This window comes from Limanda limanda, chromosome 13 (assembly GCF_963576545.1).
Source record: "Limanda limanda chromosome 13, fLimLim1.1, whole genome shotgun sequence".
NCBI classification, from domain to species: domain Eukaryota; kingdom Metazoa; phylum Chordata; class Actinopteri; order Pleuronectiformes; family Pleuronectidae; genus Limanda; species Limanda limanda.
The window spans coordinates 4196740-4216796 of NC_083648.1; the positions used below are offsets into that span (position 1 = coordinate 4196740).

Genomic DNA, 20057 nt, shown 5'->3' on the forward strand with positions numbered 1-20057 from the left:
AGAGGAAAGGGAGAGAGAAATAGGGGAGGACTGAAAGGAACAAAAGTGATCTCAGGAGGGAGAGTAAAAGGGTCAATAGAGGTGAAGAGAGAGGGAGGAGGAATGAGAGGAGAAGAAGAAGACACCAGAGGGATGATGGAGATAGATTTTGCTCAGGGAATTTAGCTGTTCCCTCCTGTCGCTTTTCCTGCAGCTTTATTCTCAACTGACTCTACAATTTCACCCCCTGCTGGCTCTTGAGTGTGTGTGTGTGTGTGTGTGTGTGTGTGTGTGTGTGTGTGTGTGTGTGTGTGTGTGTGTGTGTGTGTGTGTGTGTGTGTGTGTGTGTGTGTGTGTCTGTGTAAGTGGGTTGTCGTGCTCTGCTCTCAGTTTTGCAGATCCCTGCTGCAAGTTGTGGGTTTTTGCAAGACTGCTCCGGTATTAATATTAATGTCGAGTGATATTTGAAACTGGAAGGAACGGGCCTCGTTCTAAACGGGATTTCCTCTGAACCTCTTTCTAGCTTTATAACTCGATCAATTAAACAAAGATGAAATAACAGTTTTAAAGACAGGATGTGGGTCATTTCCAGTTCAATGAGATTATGAGATGAAAGTACTAAAAGGCTTTTCCTTCGTCAAGTTGTAACTTCTCATGCTCGTATCCATAAACACTGTAGAAGTCTGGGATACATCAGATCCCCACATTCACACTGCATTCGTCTACTCGTCTATTTCCAAATATAAATCTCTAGATGTGTGTATGAGGCTCACACAGCTCCAGAGAACTTCATCTTATCGGCTTCACACTTGGGATCTTTCCCTTCAGGTCACTTACACGGTTTCAGAAAGAAAAGCTGCAACCGGCATCACCACGGGACAAACACACAGCCCATTCCAAATCAGAATTACTCAAATGTGATGGAATCTCTGTGGGTACGAGTGTTTACAATTTACCTCCTTCAAAACCTGTTCACATCATTTCTGTGAAACTTGGCTTGTGTATCACTCTGGGCCCAAAGAAATCCAGTGGGAAGTTTGGTACAATTCGGGAAAGGTTCTGCATACTGAACCTCACTGAAGTTTGAGGGAACAGGCGAACAAAAGACAGAATAATGACTTTGTTATTGTCAGGAAACTAAGTAAACTTCTACGTATGTGTGTTAAATGTACAGGCTGGTTTACTGGAGCCGTCTGAGCTGCTGACCTGGTGAATCCGGTGTTTATTTCCCTGTGGTAAAAACCGACTACAGGAACGTATAAGACTCTGTCACTAAGCTGCAGCATCAGTGCAGGAGGTGATTACAGAGCACATCTGTGAACACACAACTGATATGAAGTTTCTCTCTCTAAAAGCAGCTCGGGTTAGATAACAGGAAGTTTAGATTCTTCAGAAGTTAGAGTCGTTTCTCTCGGGGGTTCCTGTTCACGGGCAGGATAACAAACGTGTGTGATTCTGGTGCAGAACAACGGTCCTCTGCTCCCAAACCTCCACTATCTCTGCAACCAGCATCTTCCTGAGGAGCGGGGGGGGGGCGGTGTATCAGCAGCATGTGTTATCTGCTGTGAAGGTTGTTATCTTCTCTTGTTTCATTCATGAGAACTGAAAGGGTTTCTGTGTCTTTCTACCTGGGTCAGTGTTTTTTAGATCAGTCTGTTCTGAGAAGTATGATATACAGTTAATACATAAATTAAGGCAAGAATGAATCATTAAATTCATACATTTTGGTTATTACATTTATACATGTATTTATTTCTGTATTTCTTAATTTATTCATATTTCTACATGTATTTATTTCTGTATTTCTTAATTTATTCATGTATTTATTTCAGTATTTCAACATTTATTCATGTATTTATTTTTGTATTTCTACATTTATTCATGTATTTATGTCTGTATTTCTACATGTATTTATTTGTTTTTAGATTTATTCAGTTCTGTATTTCTACATTTATTTATTTATGTATTTCTGTCTCCGTAAGGTCGACCAACAAATTGCTCTGACTGGAGATACAGTTGTTCAGACCACAAGTTCAGAAATCACTTCTTCTGCTGACAAGTTGTCGATAAAAGGACGTAAACTTTTCTCTTGTTTTTTTTTTAAAGAAATCTCAGCAGTGAAAATCTGAGCTGTGAGTGTGTGAGAGGAAGATGGAGAACATCCAATTCACTGCAGGGAAGTTTTAAAGTAGCATTTGTCTTCTAATGTCTCCTGAGGGAGGACGGCTGTAAAGTCAAACTAAGTAGATGCTTCTGGTGTGAAGAGGATGTACACACACACACACACACACATACAGACTAACAGACACACACAAGAACGTGAGTCTCAGACTGGTTTTACATCCTGTCTACCAACAAACCCTGTTTTTTATTAAACCATCTGCACCACACGTCTGACTCTTCTGTCACGACATAAGAAAACATTTCACTTTGATAAATGGACCGGGCCGGAAATATATAATATAATATTAATTATATAAAACTTTATGCATTATTAGTCTTAGCAGTGATGTTTTTCTCCAATTCCTCAACTCCCCAGTGTCCCATTTGATTTAATGTGTCGCTTTTAAAATGAATTAATTTGGCTAAGCTGCCTGGGTGATGTGAATATTTTGGTGCTTTTTAGCCTGAATGACAGAAACAAATTGCCTTTTTTTTGTTATGTGGATGTGTTGATATTTTCAATTAAGGGGTAATATATTCAAATCATTTACACCATCAGTGCAGCCGGTGGATTAGCAGATATTTCATGATGCATATCTCCCCCTGGAGCCATTAGCACGAGTGATGTAGCCGGCAGCCTTCCCTCGGAATCTGCATAATTCTGGCATTAGGATTCAAAGTGAATGTTTTTCGGGGCTTCAGCGTTTGAACCGAACCCGGTGAAACTTCTCAGCGGCTCGTTGCAACTCCCTCTCTGTGTTTACTCGAGTTAAAGTTGTCACTTTTAGAGATGAGGAGATTTTTAAAATGCTGCTCGTGGCTGTTTTGATCACTTGATTTGGTCGCCACCCCCCCGTCGTCCTGCTCCACCGCCCACGCCCCCCCGCTCGGTGGGAGGAGGACGACTGTTCTCTGCTTTGAGGCGTCAGGATCGTGTTTGAACGGACGATCCACCGAACATCAGCATTAATCTGCATTTTTAAACCACATTTTGCTGAAAGGTCTTTTGACACTGAAGGAGGAAAAGCTATTGTTAGACTCTCGAGGGGATTTACACGTTTCTGCTGGAAAATAAGTGTTTTAAACAAGTGATTTAATTCTCATTAGACTGTTTAAAAGTGGGGACTCTAATTATAGTTGTTGGGCAGATTAATGTTTGATCGGAGCACGTTAGACCGGGTCAGTCGGTGTTAATTGTTTTGTGTTTAAAGGTCTATTTAAACAGTTTTTAGAGAGAAATTTAGTCCAACTATACAACTTCAGATAAACAGAGGCAGAGTATTAACTGCTGGTTTAACAGTGTTGTGCTCAAGTGACACAGTAGTTTGGGAGCAAAGAGTTCCAAGAGTATGAAACCTTTTGGGAGCAACCTAGGTAGTTGTCCGTATCGATTTGAACTCAGTTTCAGTAGACGCCTGGTATTGAAGCATCAGGACCAAAAGATTGAGACATCTAACCGTACAAAGACAGAAGTGTAAAGGTCCATCCATCCATCTCTTTGCCTCTTCTTTACTTAACATTCCTCAGAACTCTCTTGTTTCTTTCTTTCGTCCTTCCTGCAAAGACAGAAATGACTCCTGCATTTCCACACCCACGTTTAATTGAATCAATTACACCTGAAAGACTCGATTTAAATCCCTCTTGAAGCTCAACCTCATCTTCATCAACATCAATCAATTAATAAGCACTGGTCCTTTCAGGTTGCAAGGAAGCTGGAGCTTATCCAGGCAGACATTTGCCCAGAGGCAGGTACATCCTGGACCGGTTGACAGGGGATCACAGGGCTGACATATGATGTTCACCCTCATATTCATATTTATAGATCATTTAGAGTCTCAAAGTGTCTTTGGACTGTCGGAGGAAGCAAGAGTACCCGGAGAAAATACGAAAAACATCGAAGTTAGCAGAGCATGGTATAATTATTCCCTTAAAATCTTTAATTGCGACTCATTTTCACTAAAAACTGGGAAACAAATGGTTAAACAGTTATTTGAATGTTCTTAAATGATGTAAAATCCTTCAGCTAGTGTCACTTCCTACAGAATAAACCAGAATAAACTGCAGTAACGACTGGATGAAGTTTTCAAAGCTGCCGTGTGGCTGTGCTGTCTGAGCCATATGCTGCTCTGAAGCCCGATCAGATTCTCTCATCCTGTGCTATTAATTTGTGTCGGAGCATTGCTCCGGAAAGCAGGAGAGAGGAGAGCTGCAGCCATGTCCTTACCTTCAGGGCATTAGTTAGCACAGCACTCTGCTCTGCATTTCAATTAATCAATTAACAAGTCGGGCCACAGGCGGCTTCAGAGCAGATACTGGCTCCCGTTTGAATTATTCAGCAGTTTTAATCAGCTTGTTCTATCTGTCTCGGCCAGAATATAAATCCAGAAAAGAGGGAGCACAAAGTAGATATAAGAGAATATAACCACAAAGTGTTATCGGTGGGTTAGCGCCTCATCGACTCTGTTTGTCTGGTTTATAGGCATTAGTACATTTGCTGATATTTATATGTGTTTTATCTTGCGCTGCTGAAACATTTAGTGCATTAATGGATCAGTAGATCAACAGGGAAATACTTGATAGTAAGTGGGTGAGAGGATAGATTCATTTCATTACATTTCATTGATGTCATTTCTTTAAATGTACCAGTGTTTGACAGCTGGCTTCTTTTCAGCCGCAGTTCTTTGAGCCAAATGGGTGATAAAGACAAAAACTTTGTAAAAGACAGAACACTACATTAATACAGTGATATAACCACAACTAGAACAGCACTTATCTCCACCGAGGCTGATTGGCCACTTTATCACCAAAGTGCATAAAGTATTGAGATCAGACACATTCAGATTTTTATCCAAACCAAATTTTACATTTTCATACATTTTAGTAATCCTGGTTTGGATCTTTCTGATTTCCTCCCAAAGTCCTGAGGCCGACGTGCAGATTGGAGACTGTAAATTGAATGTAGGTGTGAATGTGAGAGTGAATGGTTGTTGGACGCCCCCCTCCTAATGTCAGCTGGGTTTGGCTACAGACCCTCAAAATGATAACCGGTATAGATGATGGATGGATGATGGAGATGTTGGATGATGCAAACAGGAAACTATTGCAAGGGAATGCAAAAGTAATCCTCAAAAAGATTCTTGTGAGCCTTCTGGGCTCCGTAAATCCTTTGTTGTCATTATATTTTCTTAATGGTTTTTGCATGTTGAATATCTTTGGGTTTTGACGATTGATTTGACAACATTTTTCAACATTTTCCCTCATGTTACAAACAAAATGATTAATAGTAACAACAGCCAATTATTAATAATGAAAACAAGTCATTAGTCGCTGCCCTAGTTCAGGAAAACTTTCTGTCTTTGTGTGCGGCAGATGAAAAGAGAACGGGTGAGCAGATGGAAACTGAAAACAGACCGTCTCAGATATGGTGCGTTTGCTCTGTGCACAGACTCACGCTGTGATTTAATACAATTCTTATCTTTTATTAGAATCCTGCCTAATGCAGCTCGAACTCAAAAGTTGGAATCAGCTCGTTAAGACGCCCGGGTTGTGCTGCTTCCAGAAACACTCGCTCAAACACAAGCCTTTACATCTCCTCTGGCATCTTAAGGAGTAGTGTGCACCTCTTCGGGTCAAACCTGGAGTCAGCGGCTCTGTACATTAGTAAAATGGACGTTGACGTTTTGTTCTGCTTGAGGATGATTGTTCGTGCTCCGGAGCAAAAACAACCAGCGCTGCAGCCTCGTTATCCGGCCTCCTGCGATGTGCTGCGAATGGAGAAATGATTCTGCCGGGCTCCTTCTCTGAAGCACTGAACTCGGGGGTTTGTGTGGCTTACAGAGCTCTGAAGTGCGGGACCTCCCGTGCGCTGCTGTTTGTTGAGGTGATGGATGGAGCTCATCGGTATTCAGGCTCTCCGGTGTGGGCACTTTGTTATTCAGCAGAACAGTAAAGAAGTGGACAATGCAGGTGAATGAGCCGTGGCCTCCCTCGCTGTCGCTCCTGTGCCAAGTGTTAGTCCACCTGTCATGTCACCGGTGATTAATCGTGCTCCACGGAGCCAAGGCCTCGACACTCCGGGGGATTTCTTTTTAGAAATCTTTTGAGACTCTTGTTCTGCCGTCAGAATCGCACTTTACTCACCTTGAATGATAAGAGCTGACGTGCGGAGTGAAGGATGGATGAACTGCAGGAGAGATTTAAATCAGCATCACAAACAGAAACCCTGCACATTGAGTCCGATACCTTTTATTCGCTTTTTCCAAAATTGGCAGCTGGAGATCAAATGGGTTCGAGCCGTGAGGACGATCCTTCACTTCTTGAAAAAAAGAAAACAGTGGGTCCCTCGGGAACAAGGAGAATTTCATCTTCCCATCGAGAAGCTATGAAATGATCAACATCTCAAAACAAGCTCTCTGGAGCAACTTTTTTTTTTTTGAAATTCTCTTTTTATTCAGAAAGGCACATTTCCATCACATACATTAAATACAGCTTTAGTCTGTCAAGGACATAAGAAAGGATGGATGTAGTAAGTTGGGTGATTTTGTTCATACTGCCTTTCTGGGGTTTTGTTTTATGGACCTAAACTACTCCGTGTAGGAACAATAACAGAGGTAAAGAGAACACAACCGGGGAACGCACATCACACCAAAAAAAAAAAAAAGGAGGATCACACAAAACACAAGTATATTCAAATAAAATCAGATCTAACTGGTTTTACATACTCAGTCCATTGGTCCAGGTCTTATAAAAAATGTCTTTCTCGACCTTGAAGGAAAAAGAGATCTTTTCCATAACATAAATCTCATACACAATTTCAATCCATTCATCAATGGTGGGAGGGTCCACTTTTAACCATTTCCTCTTGACACACGTTTCGCATTTTAATGGGATGTTCACATTAAATACATTGTTTCTGGAGCAACTTTTATAAGACGTGAAAAACACTACAAATGGGGGTAATCACCAAATAGCCATCTCCGCAGATATATGATATATTTGAGATTTGAGTGTTTCTACCCAGTCAGGGTCAGTGTGGAGGTTCAGCGGCTGCAGAGTCCGGCAGCTATTTCAACATTTATCTCCATTTTGCTTGGAGCCGTCTGTTTGTGCTCCACTGGTCACACTGGCAGCGACGTCCACTCTTAAAAAATTGTTTTTAAACTCCTGCTGCTCCCTCTCTCTCTCTCCCGCTCTGTGTCGAGTGTTACCACGGCGATGTTGCGCTCTCACCGCACATTATCACCTCGGGGGAATTACAGCACTCTGCACTGGAGAGCCGAGCCTCTCATTCCTCCTCTTCAGACAACTGTAATTCCCCTGCTTCTCATGCTGAGGGCTCACTCAACATCCACAGTAGCAAGTGTCTGTCAGTCCGAGGCCTGCAGGGAGGAATACGACCAGGAGGCCTCCTGCTCTTCAAATCATATATATAATCAGTAAAAATGAAATAGATATCAATTGTATACGGCTGTTCACGGTTGGTTTATAGTCATTTACCCGAAAATATGATTTTTCTCTGTGGTGGAGCTGAAGAGGCAGATGAAGACCTGGTGTTGTTGAGATGAAGAACATTAGTGTTGACAGAGTAATCGAAGCCGGAGCCTGGTTGTCAGAGCCGTGGGTCGGGATCGGGCCGCGGCGTGAATCCCAGTAATTGGCTCTTGTCTCTGCGGCGGAGAACAACATCCATTAACAGAGACGCTTCAGACTTTAAAGTTTAGCAGCTCCGGAGGAAAATTATGCATATTTACCGAGCTGATGTTCATGAATCTCTGTGTGTTTCTGTGTGAGATGTAATTACACTGTGCCGACCACAGAGCTTCTCACTGAACAAATGACAACAAACAAGTGAAATATCTGCAGAAAGAGTAAAGAGTGTTGTGATAACTCATGTTTTATGTCTCTGGGAGAACGTGGAGGAGAAGCCGATTAAAACCAGCTCCATCACTGTTAATTATAGCAGCATGTGTAATATATGAAGCTTTTATTGCAGTCGATCATCCATAAACCATTAAAGTGTGTTAACACGTGAAGGTTTCCTCCGATCCGTCAGTATCCAGCCGGTAGGAACCGGTCCAAACACCGTTCATCTCCACAACTCCACAGGATCACAGCTTCCATTCATCCATCCAGACAGAATCACACTGTTCATTCATCAAACTGGACATTATTACACTGTTCAGTCATTTTAATACGGTGCCGTTACAGCTCAGAGACCGGATTCCACCCGGGGAACATTAAACCTTCTTCTCAGTGACGCTTGTGTTTTAATAATTGTCAGAGACCTGGTTGGAATAATGATGCAGCAGTTTCCATGTGAAGCCTCCATTTTTGGAGCTTTGATTTTTTAAGGAAGGGCTAAATTAAAACTCCCCCTTGGCCTCAACAAAATCCTTTCAAAAACCCCTTTGGACAAACTCTGCAGCTCGGAGGTTGAAAGTGAATCTCAGTGTCTGTCCTGAAAAGCTCAGACGATTTGGAGATAAGAGACTTTCATCTGGCAGCATCACGAGCTCCCGTCCTGCGGTTTCAATCGTTTTTGACTAAAAGAGACGGAGAATAATTCATCTCCTGCTGCGTCTGATTTCCTCAGTTTGGTTTTCACTGTTGATCTCAACCCTGCAGAAAAGTTTGGAGGCTTCCATCCATTTGCTTTTATGATTTCTCATTTTCTAAAGGAGGAGAGATGACTCTGCATCAACCTGCTGTGGTGAACTTCAACTCGATCCAGGCTAAAATAATAAATGTGATTTTCCTACACAACCTTTGGTTTTCTGCTTTGTGCTGAAACACTCACAAGTGCTGCAGTGTCTGTTTGTTCACATGTTGACTCCTCTGAGCAGCTAACTCCGGTTTTCATATTGGAAGATGTTGGATTTGAAATTGTAATAATACTTTATATAATCCTCATTTCAATATTTAGTTTCAGCTCATGTGGGATGGAAAGGGGAGATATGAATTATGAATGGTCCTTTCTGGATGACTCCTGACAAGTTTAATGAATAATAAGTAGCTATGAGAAGTGAGATATTCCATATTACTGAGAGCTTGTGGTTAATATTGCAAAAATATCAACTTTAATAGAGCTTTTCTTGGAGCAAAGACGTCAGGCACGGGACTTCTTCTGCAGTTTCCTGTCACATGTGCACAACGCAGAAAATACGAAGGAGCCACAAGTCTTAACTGTTTCTCTCTGCTTTGTGATTGGTCGACAGGAGCGTGTGACAGCCCGCTGGTGTCCCACCTGCCGCCGTCGTCCTTCAGAAGCTCCTCCCAGCTGTCCAGCAGCCACGCCGCCGGCTTCGCCAAACTCAACAGGAGAGAAGGTGAGGAGACACTTCTGCTGCTGACTGGGACTGAAAGTGTCTTTACTCAGAGGCTCACAGGTGTGGAGACAGGAGAATACAAAGACACCATTATCAGAAACCACAGGATGAGGCCTTCTTAACTTCTTAATGCATGTGTGGTGTGTCTGGGATGGTGGGGGGGGGATCTAGAGTTGAAGCTTCTTACTTTCTGTTTGGCTGGATGTTCGGCCCCTCAGGCTCCATTTTGCCCGGGGCCACAAAGTCCCATGAAAGACTCTGGCAGACAGGAAACGTACAGGGAAAGAGAGAGAGGAGTGAAAAATAAGGCATCTGGACAAAATGCAACTGGCAACGCTGCAGATTTGAAGTTCCACTAAAAAAACTTCAATCTAAAAGTTTAAGGTTGCATTTAATATATTTAGAATATTCTTTTATTGCACCCTGGACGTTGGTATTAAGACGGATCTGCAAAGCAGCTAAATGTGGATTAAAGGATCGGACTCAATGCACAGCACATGTCCGTACGTGATGGTTTTATAAAGAGAAGCTGGAGCTCAGAGCAAGTTGTTAAGCTCAGAACCCGAAGAACAGAACACTCAGAGTATGGGAGGTTTTCACTGGATTCACAAAGACTTGCAGGTAACTCACTGGTGTTCTGGAGGGAGACAGAGGATCAGAATAGTTTCCCAAATCTAAAAGACAGAACACGCTGTAGCTTCATCATCTCGTCGTGTTGGAGGTTTACTGCCTGAAGGATGAATGTGAGTGGTGTTTGCTCATCCAGCCTGAAACCCCAGCAGGGGGTCCTGCGCTGGATCTTGACGTGAGGCTTTGACAAAATGAGGATCACGGTTGGAACAAGCTCGGCTGCTTGATCCTGACATCTGAGCCCAGGCTCAGCTGGGAGCCGGAGCCGGGGAAAGACTTTCACCACCTGGGGAACCAAACAGGAGCTGGAGATGAAGAACACGGCTCGGCTGACGAGTTAACGCTGCTCACGATTCAACACAATACACTTCTATTCCTGTAACTACCTCTTATTTAATCCTGCAAACTAAATGTAGATGCGTCTGACAGCTTGTGCTCGGCTTCGCCCGGCTTCCCCTCAGCAATAAAACTCAAATCAAGATGAGAAAATGCAGTAATTAGCAGTGGGAGTGCGATGAAGGAACAGACTCACACTCCAGCGCCTCCTCCTCTCCAGCGCCTCCTCTGGTCCAGATGAGAGGAGCGGTTTGTGTCTCGTTCCTCCGCCAGCTGTTTCGACCGCGACAGGCGACCGAACGATCCCAGCTGTTTGCGGAGGAAATCGATGAATAAATAAATCTCTCCGTCTCGTTTCCATCTCCTGCTGCTGCGAGCGCTCGGCCTCCTCCAGTCGTTCTCGGAGGAGCACTTTCTGCTTTCAGTTCATTTACTCAATAAACGAGGCGCTGAAATTCCACCGGTACTTGATGGATGCTGCTGTTTTATATCAGAGTTTGATGCTCCATCATGACAGAAATCAAAATGTTATCATGTAGCTCATGGTTGAGGATTATAAACAACTAGTTATAATATTGTGTTGTCCTGTAATATTACAAATGCAGCAGAGCAACATGACAGTTTTATATTAGTCAAGCACATTGTGAGATATGGATAAATCGCAGTAATTGTCAATTAGTTATCTTCTAAAACTGTGAATAAGGATGAACGACATGATTGACATGAATCTGAAAGTACAAACACCTAAAATATCTACTTACAAACAGAAACAAAGTATTTGTACTTCCTTACCTCCCACTCCCTCCTTCCTGCAGAATAAATAAATCATTTTTTATTTGGATTTCCCCTTTTTCACTTTCTTTCCTTTTCCCGTAGATTAATTTGAATATTTTTCGCATCACGTTTCCATCAGTAGAAACTAATGGAGTCACCTCTGTCTTCGTGCCAGGTGCTAATAGCAGTCTTCATGTTTAAATGTGTGTTTCCCCCCCCTCTGGCAACACCGGCAATTACCAGTGATGTTGCAACAATTACGCTGGAATAGACTTTGAAGAAAAAAGAATGACTGTGCCACAGTAATCACTTTATTAATGAATTGGATTTAAAAGAGGAATAAACTTTAATTGGACCCTGCTCTGGTGTATGAGTGTGGATTGAATTGAGTATTAGTTTTACACTTTGAGAGGAGGTGTGTTGTGCGTTGGCTGCAGGAGCCGTTGTGTGTTCGGTCTCATTAGGTTCCTCCGTCCGTCTGACACGTTTTCATTCTGCTGCAATTTCCATCCAGTCCTGCTTTTCTCATGCAAATGACGAGCTCCCACTCGGAGTCATTATCACAGTCTGTCTCTCACCCGTCTCCCTTCTTCTCCCTCCATCCACCTGTCTGTCTGTCACAATGCCTGCTCTCTTCTCCGCCCGTCTCCCTCCTCTTCCTCCACCTGTCCGGCCTCTTCCTTTCTGATTCACTCGAGTGTCTCTGCATGTTCCTGTCGCTCCCCTGCTCTTGTCAGGTGGAATATCGGTGCATTATTAATGATTCAGAAGTCCTTTCTTTTAATTATCCATCCATCCGCCGTCCTTATAGTGAAGCCGCCGTCCACAGCGGCCTCACGTCAAGCTTGAACAGTGGAGCAGAAGAACACATGTGCTGTGCAGCCTGAGCGACTTTATTCTTTACCTGTAACACACACACACACAGACGCACACACACATTGACACACACACAGCGACACACACACACACGCTGCGACGGAGACAAATTGAGTTGGTTTCAGGTGTCAGAGCTGAAGGATCCAGGATGAAACAAGACTCTCAATTTACTTTATACTTGGTTTCCTGCTTTGTGGAACAGGATTGTCCCTCAATCCTGCAAGATTCATGGACATTCTGTATTTGAATTATACATATTCGAGTTTAAACAATGTTGATATCAATACGTCAGCCATGAAACCAAATATACAGAACTTGAATTAAGAATATAAATGTCAATTTTGGACTAAAGTTTTAAAATTTTCCCATTTTCTGCATCGGTTATTCTGGAAAATAATGAGTTTTCATATCTGTGAATAAATTACTGGTTCAAAAGTTGCCAATATTTTCTTATCATTTATTCATAACGTCCTGGAAATAAATGCTATTTAATTATAGGGAAAACAGAGACAGACATAAATTAGAAGGCTGCAATTAATGAATTCCAATTAATTGCCAAGAACCCAGAGGCGTGTTTTAATCAGTGCATATTTGATTTGCTGAACATGCCATAAAGTTTCAGGCTGACTTTAGTCTATATGAAGTTGAATAAGCAGCAAATGGTCCTGAAATGACTCGATGTCGTCTTTCTCCAGTGACACAGAGGATCAGTCACTGGGTGTTTGTTTGTCTGTGTCATCGTGCCTGAAGTGTAGTAACTCGTAGTTCAGATTTTTTAAATAATGTCTTTGCTATATTGAAAAACAAGTCTTCTGTCACTGAGGATAATTGAGTTTTTATGGAAATACATGAGTTATCTTCATTCTATAATTATATCTCAAATAGTTTGAAAGTTCTAGGAGAAAGCACGAGCAGTCCAGGTCAATCAGTCACATTCAATTGATTCAACTTGGACCTTTGGGTATGAAGACAGTCACAAAACCAGACATGTCAAACAGGCAGTTTTACAAAACACACAACAATATGAAAACAAGGCTAAACATGAGGGTAGTGAGGCTGTAGCAACAATCTGATAGAGGAGAGAAGAACACACTGGGTTAATATACTGAGGCCTGAGGAGTAAAACAAGGAAACAGGTGAAGTTAAACTGTGGAAAGAGGGACATGTGTTGATCAGGTGAGGAGGCAAAGGAAGAGATGACTGAGGGCCCCTGGTGGACAGGTGAGGAACGACATGGTTAATGGAAGATCTCCTGCTGGTGTTGCAGGTATTCCAGCTCTCAGGTGATTTGGCTACAAGTCTTAAAACCTTATGAATATCAGAGTAAAGCTGCTTCCACAACAGCTCGACTGCCAGAATCAGTTAATCTGACCAATCAATTATCAATAATCAATAATCCAAGAGGAGGGGTGTTGGTGGAAAAGCTTCCACTTAGAATTCATCTGTGAATTCACCTCCTCTTCCTCTGAGACACGTTGACAGGACTAGAACATCCAGCGATGACGAACCTCGATCAATTTCTAAATCACAGAGGAGTCGGGACAGGAGCAGGTATTAGAGAAGGGGGGGGGGGGTGGAGGAGAAGAGGAGATGGAGCATGTGACAGCGTAACTACAGCAGTGAGATGAATAGAATCCAGTACAGTATGCATATAAACATCTGAGTCGCCTAAAAAGTGTAAAAAATATATTTAAAGTTCAGCTGTACAGCCCAATACAACAGGTTTGGTGTTGGCTATAATAAAATAGCTCATGGTATTTGTAATGGCTGAGGTATCAGTCTTCCTCTGGCAGCTGGTTGTAATGGGCCGGCTGGAATTGGACGTACAACCTGAATGATAACATTCACAAATGAGAAGCAATTAAAATGATGGTTTATTTTATAGCTGCGTAATGACCTATACGTTGCCACGGGCAACTGTCTCGCTGTCTCCGGCTTGGTAAAGCCTGCAGGCGAGCGGTGCCCTGTAATTGGCTGTCAGCGCCGTGATGTCACACTCCCCACCGTCATTAACTGTAATTGCGTCTTTCGGTGGCGGGTAAGAGTCGTTTGTTGATCGACGCCGTGAGTGGAAGAGAAACCGGGGGGGGGGTGATATCTTTGATTTAAAGTGACAGGCGTGACAGAAAGTGTTTAGAACGTCGGCCACAGGTTCACCTCGGTTTCAATTATACGCACCAGGGCGGGCGCAGTAAACGTCTGGAACATCTCTCCAGCCTCTGAGTTGTTTCTCTCTCATCTCTTTTCCTCCACAGCCTCATCTTCATGAGTAAAAGGTCAGAGTGTCGGCGCTCGTCCTCTCAGCCGTCGCTGGAACCGTCGGTTAGTCAAGTGCTTATTAGCTTTGGCCTTTAGCTCTTTGAAGATCAGGCTCCAGCGGTGGAGACCGAGTGTTGGCAGGTTTCTCCTCCACCTGCCAACACTCGGTGTTCACACTCCTCTCTGACTGATAACTAAATAAAGGACACAACCGAAAACACTTCATTTTCCAGTTGCACTTCCTCGACTCATCAGGATGAAAAGAAACAACTGTTGCCTGAACGACACAGATGAAGGGAGAAGAGTGAGATTTAACCACAAGCACAATGTCGAACCTAATATTGATCTGAAGGGCGAATACTACAGGAGCAACAACTCCGACCTTCTGCTGCTCGATTTCAGCCGTGAAACTAATATTTGATCCTGAAACGTGAAGCTTTTGTTGTCTTGATTTTATTGTTATCTGTTTGCATTTTTCTTCGGATGTGTTGCAAAAGAAACACGGGAAAACAGGAGCTGCTGTGACTAATGGTTATAAGGTTCCTATTTATTTGCATCGCTGTTGATTGGCTTTGGTCTGATTCAACGGTAGTTTCCTGAAAATCTTGCTCCCTTCAGGTTTATGGAGGATTTCCCCATGTGAGGTCTTTGGGATTAAAGTATAAAGTAAAACTACGCGTGAGAAGAAGAGTCAGGCTCATTCTGTGACTGGATGTTTGCAGACGTTGTACGTGAGAATCTTGGTGAAGAGGATTCTGAGCTTGAAGGTGAAACAGAAGAACAGAAGCTCCTTCACCTGCAGGGATCACTGCTTCGATGTAGCTGTGAGGTGTGAGCGGTTTGTTTGACCGCGGGACCACATGACTCCACCACATCTGACAGCTGCTGTTCTGTACTGTGTGTGTGTGTGTGTGTGTGTGTGTGTGTTGTGTGTGTGTGTGTGTGTGTTGAGGCGGCTGTGACTTCGGCCTCTGCACCGAAATCCAAACAACCCAGCACCGTCCCGCGGAGCCGGAGGATAAAAATCTGCCTGTTCAAAAATGTAGTTTTATGCTAGTGAGGCTTAAGCTGCACAGAAACAGGCTGATAAGTATTTACACTGTTTGTCTGTTTGTTTTCAAAGCTTCACAGGAGCTTATCGACTTCCAATGTTTGTGTCTGTCTCTGTCTCTCTCTGTGTGTGTGTGTGTGTGTGTGTGTGTGTGTGTGTGTGTGTGTGTGTGTGTGTGTGTGTTTGTGTGTGTGTGTGTCTGCTCAGTGGGATATTGGTGAGCAGCCAGCTTCTTCAGTAACATCCATCTGGTGTTTGGTCTGACCAAGCACTTTCCTACACACACAGAAAACACACACACACACACACACACACCCACACACACACACACACAGAAAGCATAGCGAGCTTCGGATACAGTAAATCAGGTGAAGTTATAATTCATACAGATTTTATTATTATTATTTATATATTTGTTGGATAATACACAATTCTGCTTGTATCGACTACTAGCTAATACAGCACTGAACAGTACTTTACACAGGAAATACTACGAACTGTACTTTAATTTAAACTCATCAACATATATCTGGAGAACCTTGTTTTTGATTTTCTCGACCTACTGACTCCGCATAGAACCGATCGATATGTTACGGCCCTGCTCTTTAATGTTGATGTGCAACATGGGAAAGGAACCTGCGAGGGAGCTGTAAAACAAATCAATGTGTGGCACCACAATCTCTTATTGATTATATTTTATATAGCAAAGGGCTCAGACTTACAAGCAGATTGTAAAAGCAATCAATAGATCATGAAGCAGTCCTGAGAGCAATGTTATATTTAGAGAGGGATGAAAATGGTCTGGCATTCTCTGCAACTAATCAATGCAATGTACTGCAATCTGTTATTGATGATGTGGGGAATGTAATAACACACAATAATACCATTAGTGCATTTGGTACGAGACTTCGAGAGCAAAGAGGTTTGTTCAGGAAGGAGAGGGTCAGGATTTGAGAGAGGAGAATCAAAGAAATAAAAGAAAAACAAAGGCAAAGAATTCACTAAAAACCCTTTTAGAGGAAACATGTCGCAGTCGCCCACAACATTACGTTAAAAGTCACTTACTGGTCACATATTGTGCATTTGTGAGCCAAAAGAAAGTGAAGGTGAGAAGGTGAGATAGTCTTTTCATGTCTGCTGAACAAAAAAAACATTTTCTCAGAGGAGAACAGACTCTACAGACACATGACGGAAGAGGCACGAGAAGCTGTGGAGGCTGCAGGTTTGCAAATTGGAAAACCGTGGCGTCTTGGCAGAGGTTTGCTTTCCTTTCAGCGTCTCTCTTTTCATCTATCAAGACGAATGAATGAACTCGTGCCAACATGTAGCTGCTGTGTCTAAAACGGCTATTAGGGAACATTCTGCGTAACACACAGCGGCCGCCTGTCGGCTCGAGGGTCTTTCAATTCAATTTCCTACGTTGGAAAACTCCCGTGGTGTCCTGGAGTGAAGCCAATCGGCCGCTTCAGGCATCGGAGAACTGGAATGGGTCTTAAACTGCTGTATGGGATTCAGAAAATGTGGTTTATTACAACATTGGATGTCAGAAAAGACTTAAAGGTCAAGCTATTCAGTCGACAGGCAAACACACACACACACACACACACACACACACACACATACACACACACACACGCTGCGACAGAGACAAATTGAGTTGGTTTCAGGTGTCAGATCTGAAGGATCCAGGATGAAACACGACTCTACATTTACTTTATACTTGGTTTCCTGCTTTGTGGAACAGGATTGTCCCTCAAACCTGCAAGTTGCAATTTGAATTATACATATAAGAGTTTAAACAATTTTCATATCAATATAACAGCCATGAAACCAAATATTCATATCCTGAATTAAGAATATAAATGTCATTTTTGGACTGAAGATTTTAAATTTCACATTTTATGCACAAAACTGACTCATATATACTAAATCCTTCCTCTCTTTATTTGTCTCTCTGTGTACAGGAGCTGGAGGTTGGTCTCCTCTCACCTCAGACAGGTCTCAGTGGCTGGAGGTCGACCTCGGGGAGCGAACCAGGATCACCGCCGTCGCCACCCAGGGCCGATACGGCAGCTCTGATTGGCTGACGTCCTACCTGCTGATGTTCAGCGACACGGGACACAACTGGAAGCAGCACACACAGGAGGACAGCCTCGGGGTGAGTCCATGCTGGAGTGCACGTCACCAAAATGGAAAATAACCCAATCTGATTATTCCAGTGATAGAGGTAATAAATAAACTTTCTGCCGATGGAGCCAGTTTTTGTCGGAAGCTTCTGCTCGACGTCGCCTGATGAGCTGAAGCTGTTGTTTTCCTGACATGGATGAATATGCTGCTTTTTAAAATTCATTCTCTGTCACTTAGTGCTGTCGTCCGTACGACAGCAGACAAAGAAGTACAGAGACGTCAGATCCAGTTCCTCTGTGAAGCAATAAATCAAACATCTGTTCCTGACAAATTAACAGTGTCATTCAAAAACCGTGTTACATCCATTCATACATGAATAATGACACATAGAAGATAAAGTGTCAAGGTGTTTTTTCTGCTATGAGACTTTGGTCTAAGATATTTTTAACAAGCACAAACAATTTCCGATGTGTTAAGGAAACGCAACTTAAAAGAATATAAATTACAGTTTACCAATTTACCTGCAACTATATTCATATATTCTCCTCTGTGTCTGGTAGGAAGTATTTATCCTCCATATAACCTAGTACAACTACTAAAGCTGTACTGTAGAAGTACATGTGTGTTTTTATCAATCATCACAGCGTAATCATATTACAGATCATTCATGTAGTTTCACTTTAAATTTAGTATATTGTCCCTACATTTCCGTTGGGATCAATAACTCTCTATCTGTATCTATCTATCTATCTATCTATCTATCTATCTATCTATCTATCTATCTATCTATCTATCTATCTATCTATCTATCTATCTATCTATCTATCTATCTATCTATCTATCTATCTATCTATCTATCTATCTATCTATCTATCTATCTATCTATCTATCTATCTATCTATCTATCTATCTATCTATCTATCTATCTATCTATCTATCTATCTATCTATCTATCTATCTATCTATCTATCTATCTATCTATCTATCTATCTATCCATCCATCCATCCATCCATCCATCCATCCATCCATCCATCCATCCATCTATCTATCTATCTATCTATCTATCTATCTATCTATCTATCTATCTATCTATCTATCTATCTATCTATCTATCTATCTATCTATCTATCTATCTATCTATCTATCTATCTATCTATCTATCTATCTATCTATCTATCTATCTATCTATCTATCTATATATATATATCTTTCTCTCTATCTATCTATCTATCTATCTATCTATCTATCTATCTATCTATCTATCTATCTATCTATCTATCTATCTATCTATCTATCTATCTATCTATCTATCTATCTATCTATCTATCTATCTATCTATCTATCTATCTATCTATCTATCTATCTATCTATCTATCTATCTATCTATCTATCTATCTATCTATCTATCTATCTCTCTCTCTCTCTATCTATCTATCTCTATCTCTATCTCTTCCTCGAAATTCAGAAAAATGTCTCTGCGAGGTCCACACAAGGTTAAAACGATATCGACTTTGTATAAATTTAGTAATAAATGTGATATTAAAATATAACTCATATAATTGAGTTCCCAGCTCAAAAACACATTTCCGTTGTGTGCAGTGTCAGGAAGAGATTAAAAGTATGACTCATGTTCGAGGATCATTTCTGTCGCAGCAGCAGAGTTTAACAGGGCAGATAAAGACAGAAAGAAAATTGCATTTTCATAACTATCCAGCACAGATAGAACAGCAGCAGCTCAGGTGTCGGGGGATAAACGTGAGCAGGAGCAGCACTCGGGATCATTACAGCTCATTTGCCTGGACTCTCACCCTGGTGGTGACAGTGCACATGGCGGGCGGTTAGCGGCTGTGGCCTGCAGGGATCGGTCTGTCCTGCAGAGATAATCACAGTCATAAGGAGCCTCTGACACCTCATTAATAATGGATGAGCTCTGCTGACTGCGTGGACCTGTTGCCAAAACACTTAAGCTGCTGTTGATGGACACAGAGCGGTGCGGGGGTGCAGCCGAGCGGCACTTCTCTGGCCCAGACAATGCGAGCGGTGCAGTCTGGATCGGTGTCAGATGCTGGAATCAATAGTGTGTACAGTGTGTGTGTGTGTGTGTGTGTGTGTGTGTGTGTGTGGTATTCAAAGTTGTGCTTTTTTTGTTGTTTTTGTGGAGGAAAACTGGCGAGCACACACCCAGGAAATGTAGATTGAGTTTCTTACTTGCAAATCCTGCAGCAAATGGAGTCACGCAACCAACATGGACAGACTTATTAACTCGACTCTTCACATTCGCTACCGAGCTTCTGATTAGACGCCAAACGGAGGAAACTTCCTGGTTTGGAGAGAATCCAGTTAATCTCAGCACCGAGGATCTTCGCTGTCAGAGCACAGAGCGGCTTCTCGCAGCTTAAAGGAAACATGTTGATCTGACACTCGACATAAACCGCGCTCCATCCCAGGCTCATTTCAAAGAGTCTCTGAACTTCTGTGAATTAGCCGGCTCGGCTTAGAGAGGCTGTCAGAGGAGAGCTGATGGTGCAGCTGCTCG

At 42.4% G+C, this 20057-nt stretch overlaps 1 protein-coding gene across 1 annotated transcript in view; it reads left to right on the forward strand.

Annotated features, from left to right (window-relative positions):
• Positions 1 to 9367: 9367 nt before the first annotated feature.
• Positions 9368 to 20057, forward strand: part of LOC133017910 (contactin-associated protein-like 4) — a 52112-nt gene continuing 41422 nt past the window's right edge. The window contains exons 1-2 of the mRNA XM_061084160.1: positions 9368 to 9467; positions 17361 to 17551. Coding sequence (XP_060940143.1) covers positions 17495 to 17551 — 57 coding nt within the window. The 5' untranslated portion in view covers positions 9368 to 9467; positions 17361 to 17494. The remainder of the gene's footprint in view (positions 9468 to 17360; positions 17552 to 20057) is intronic.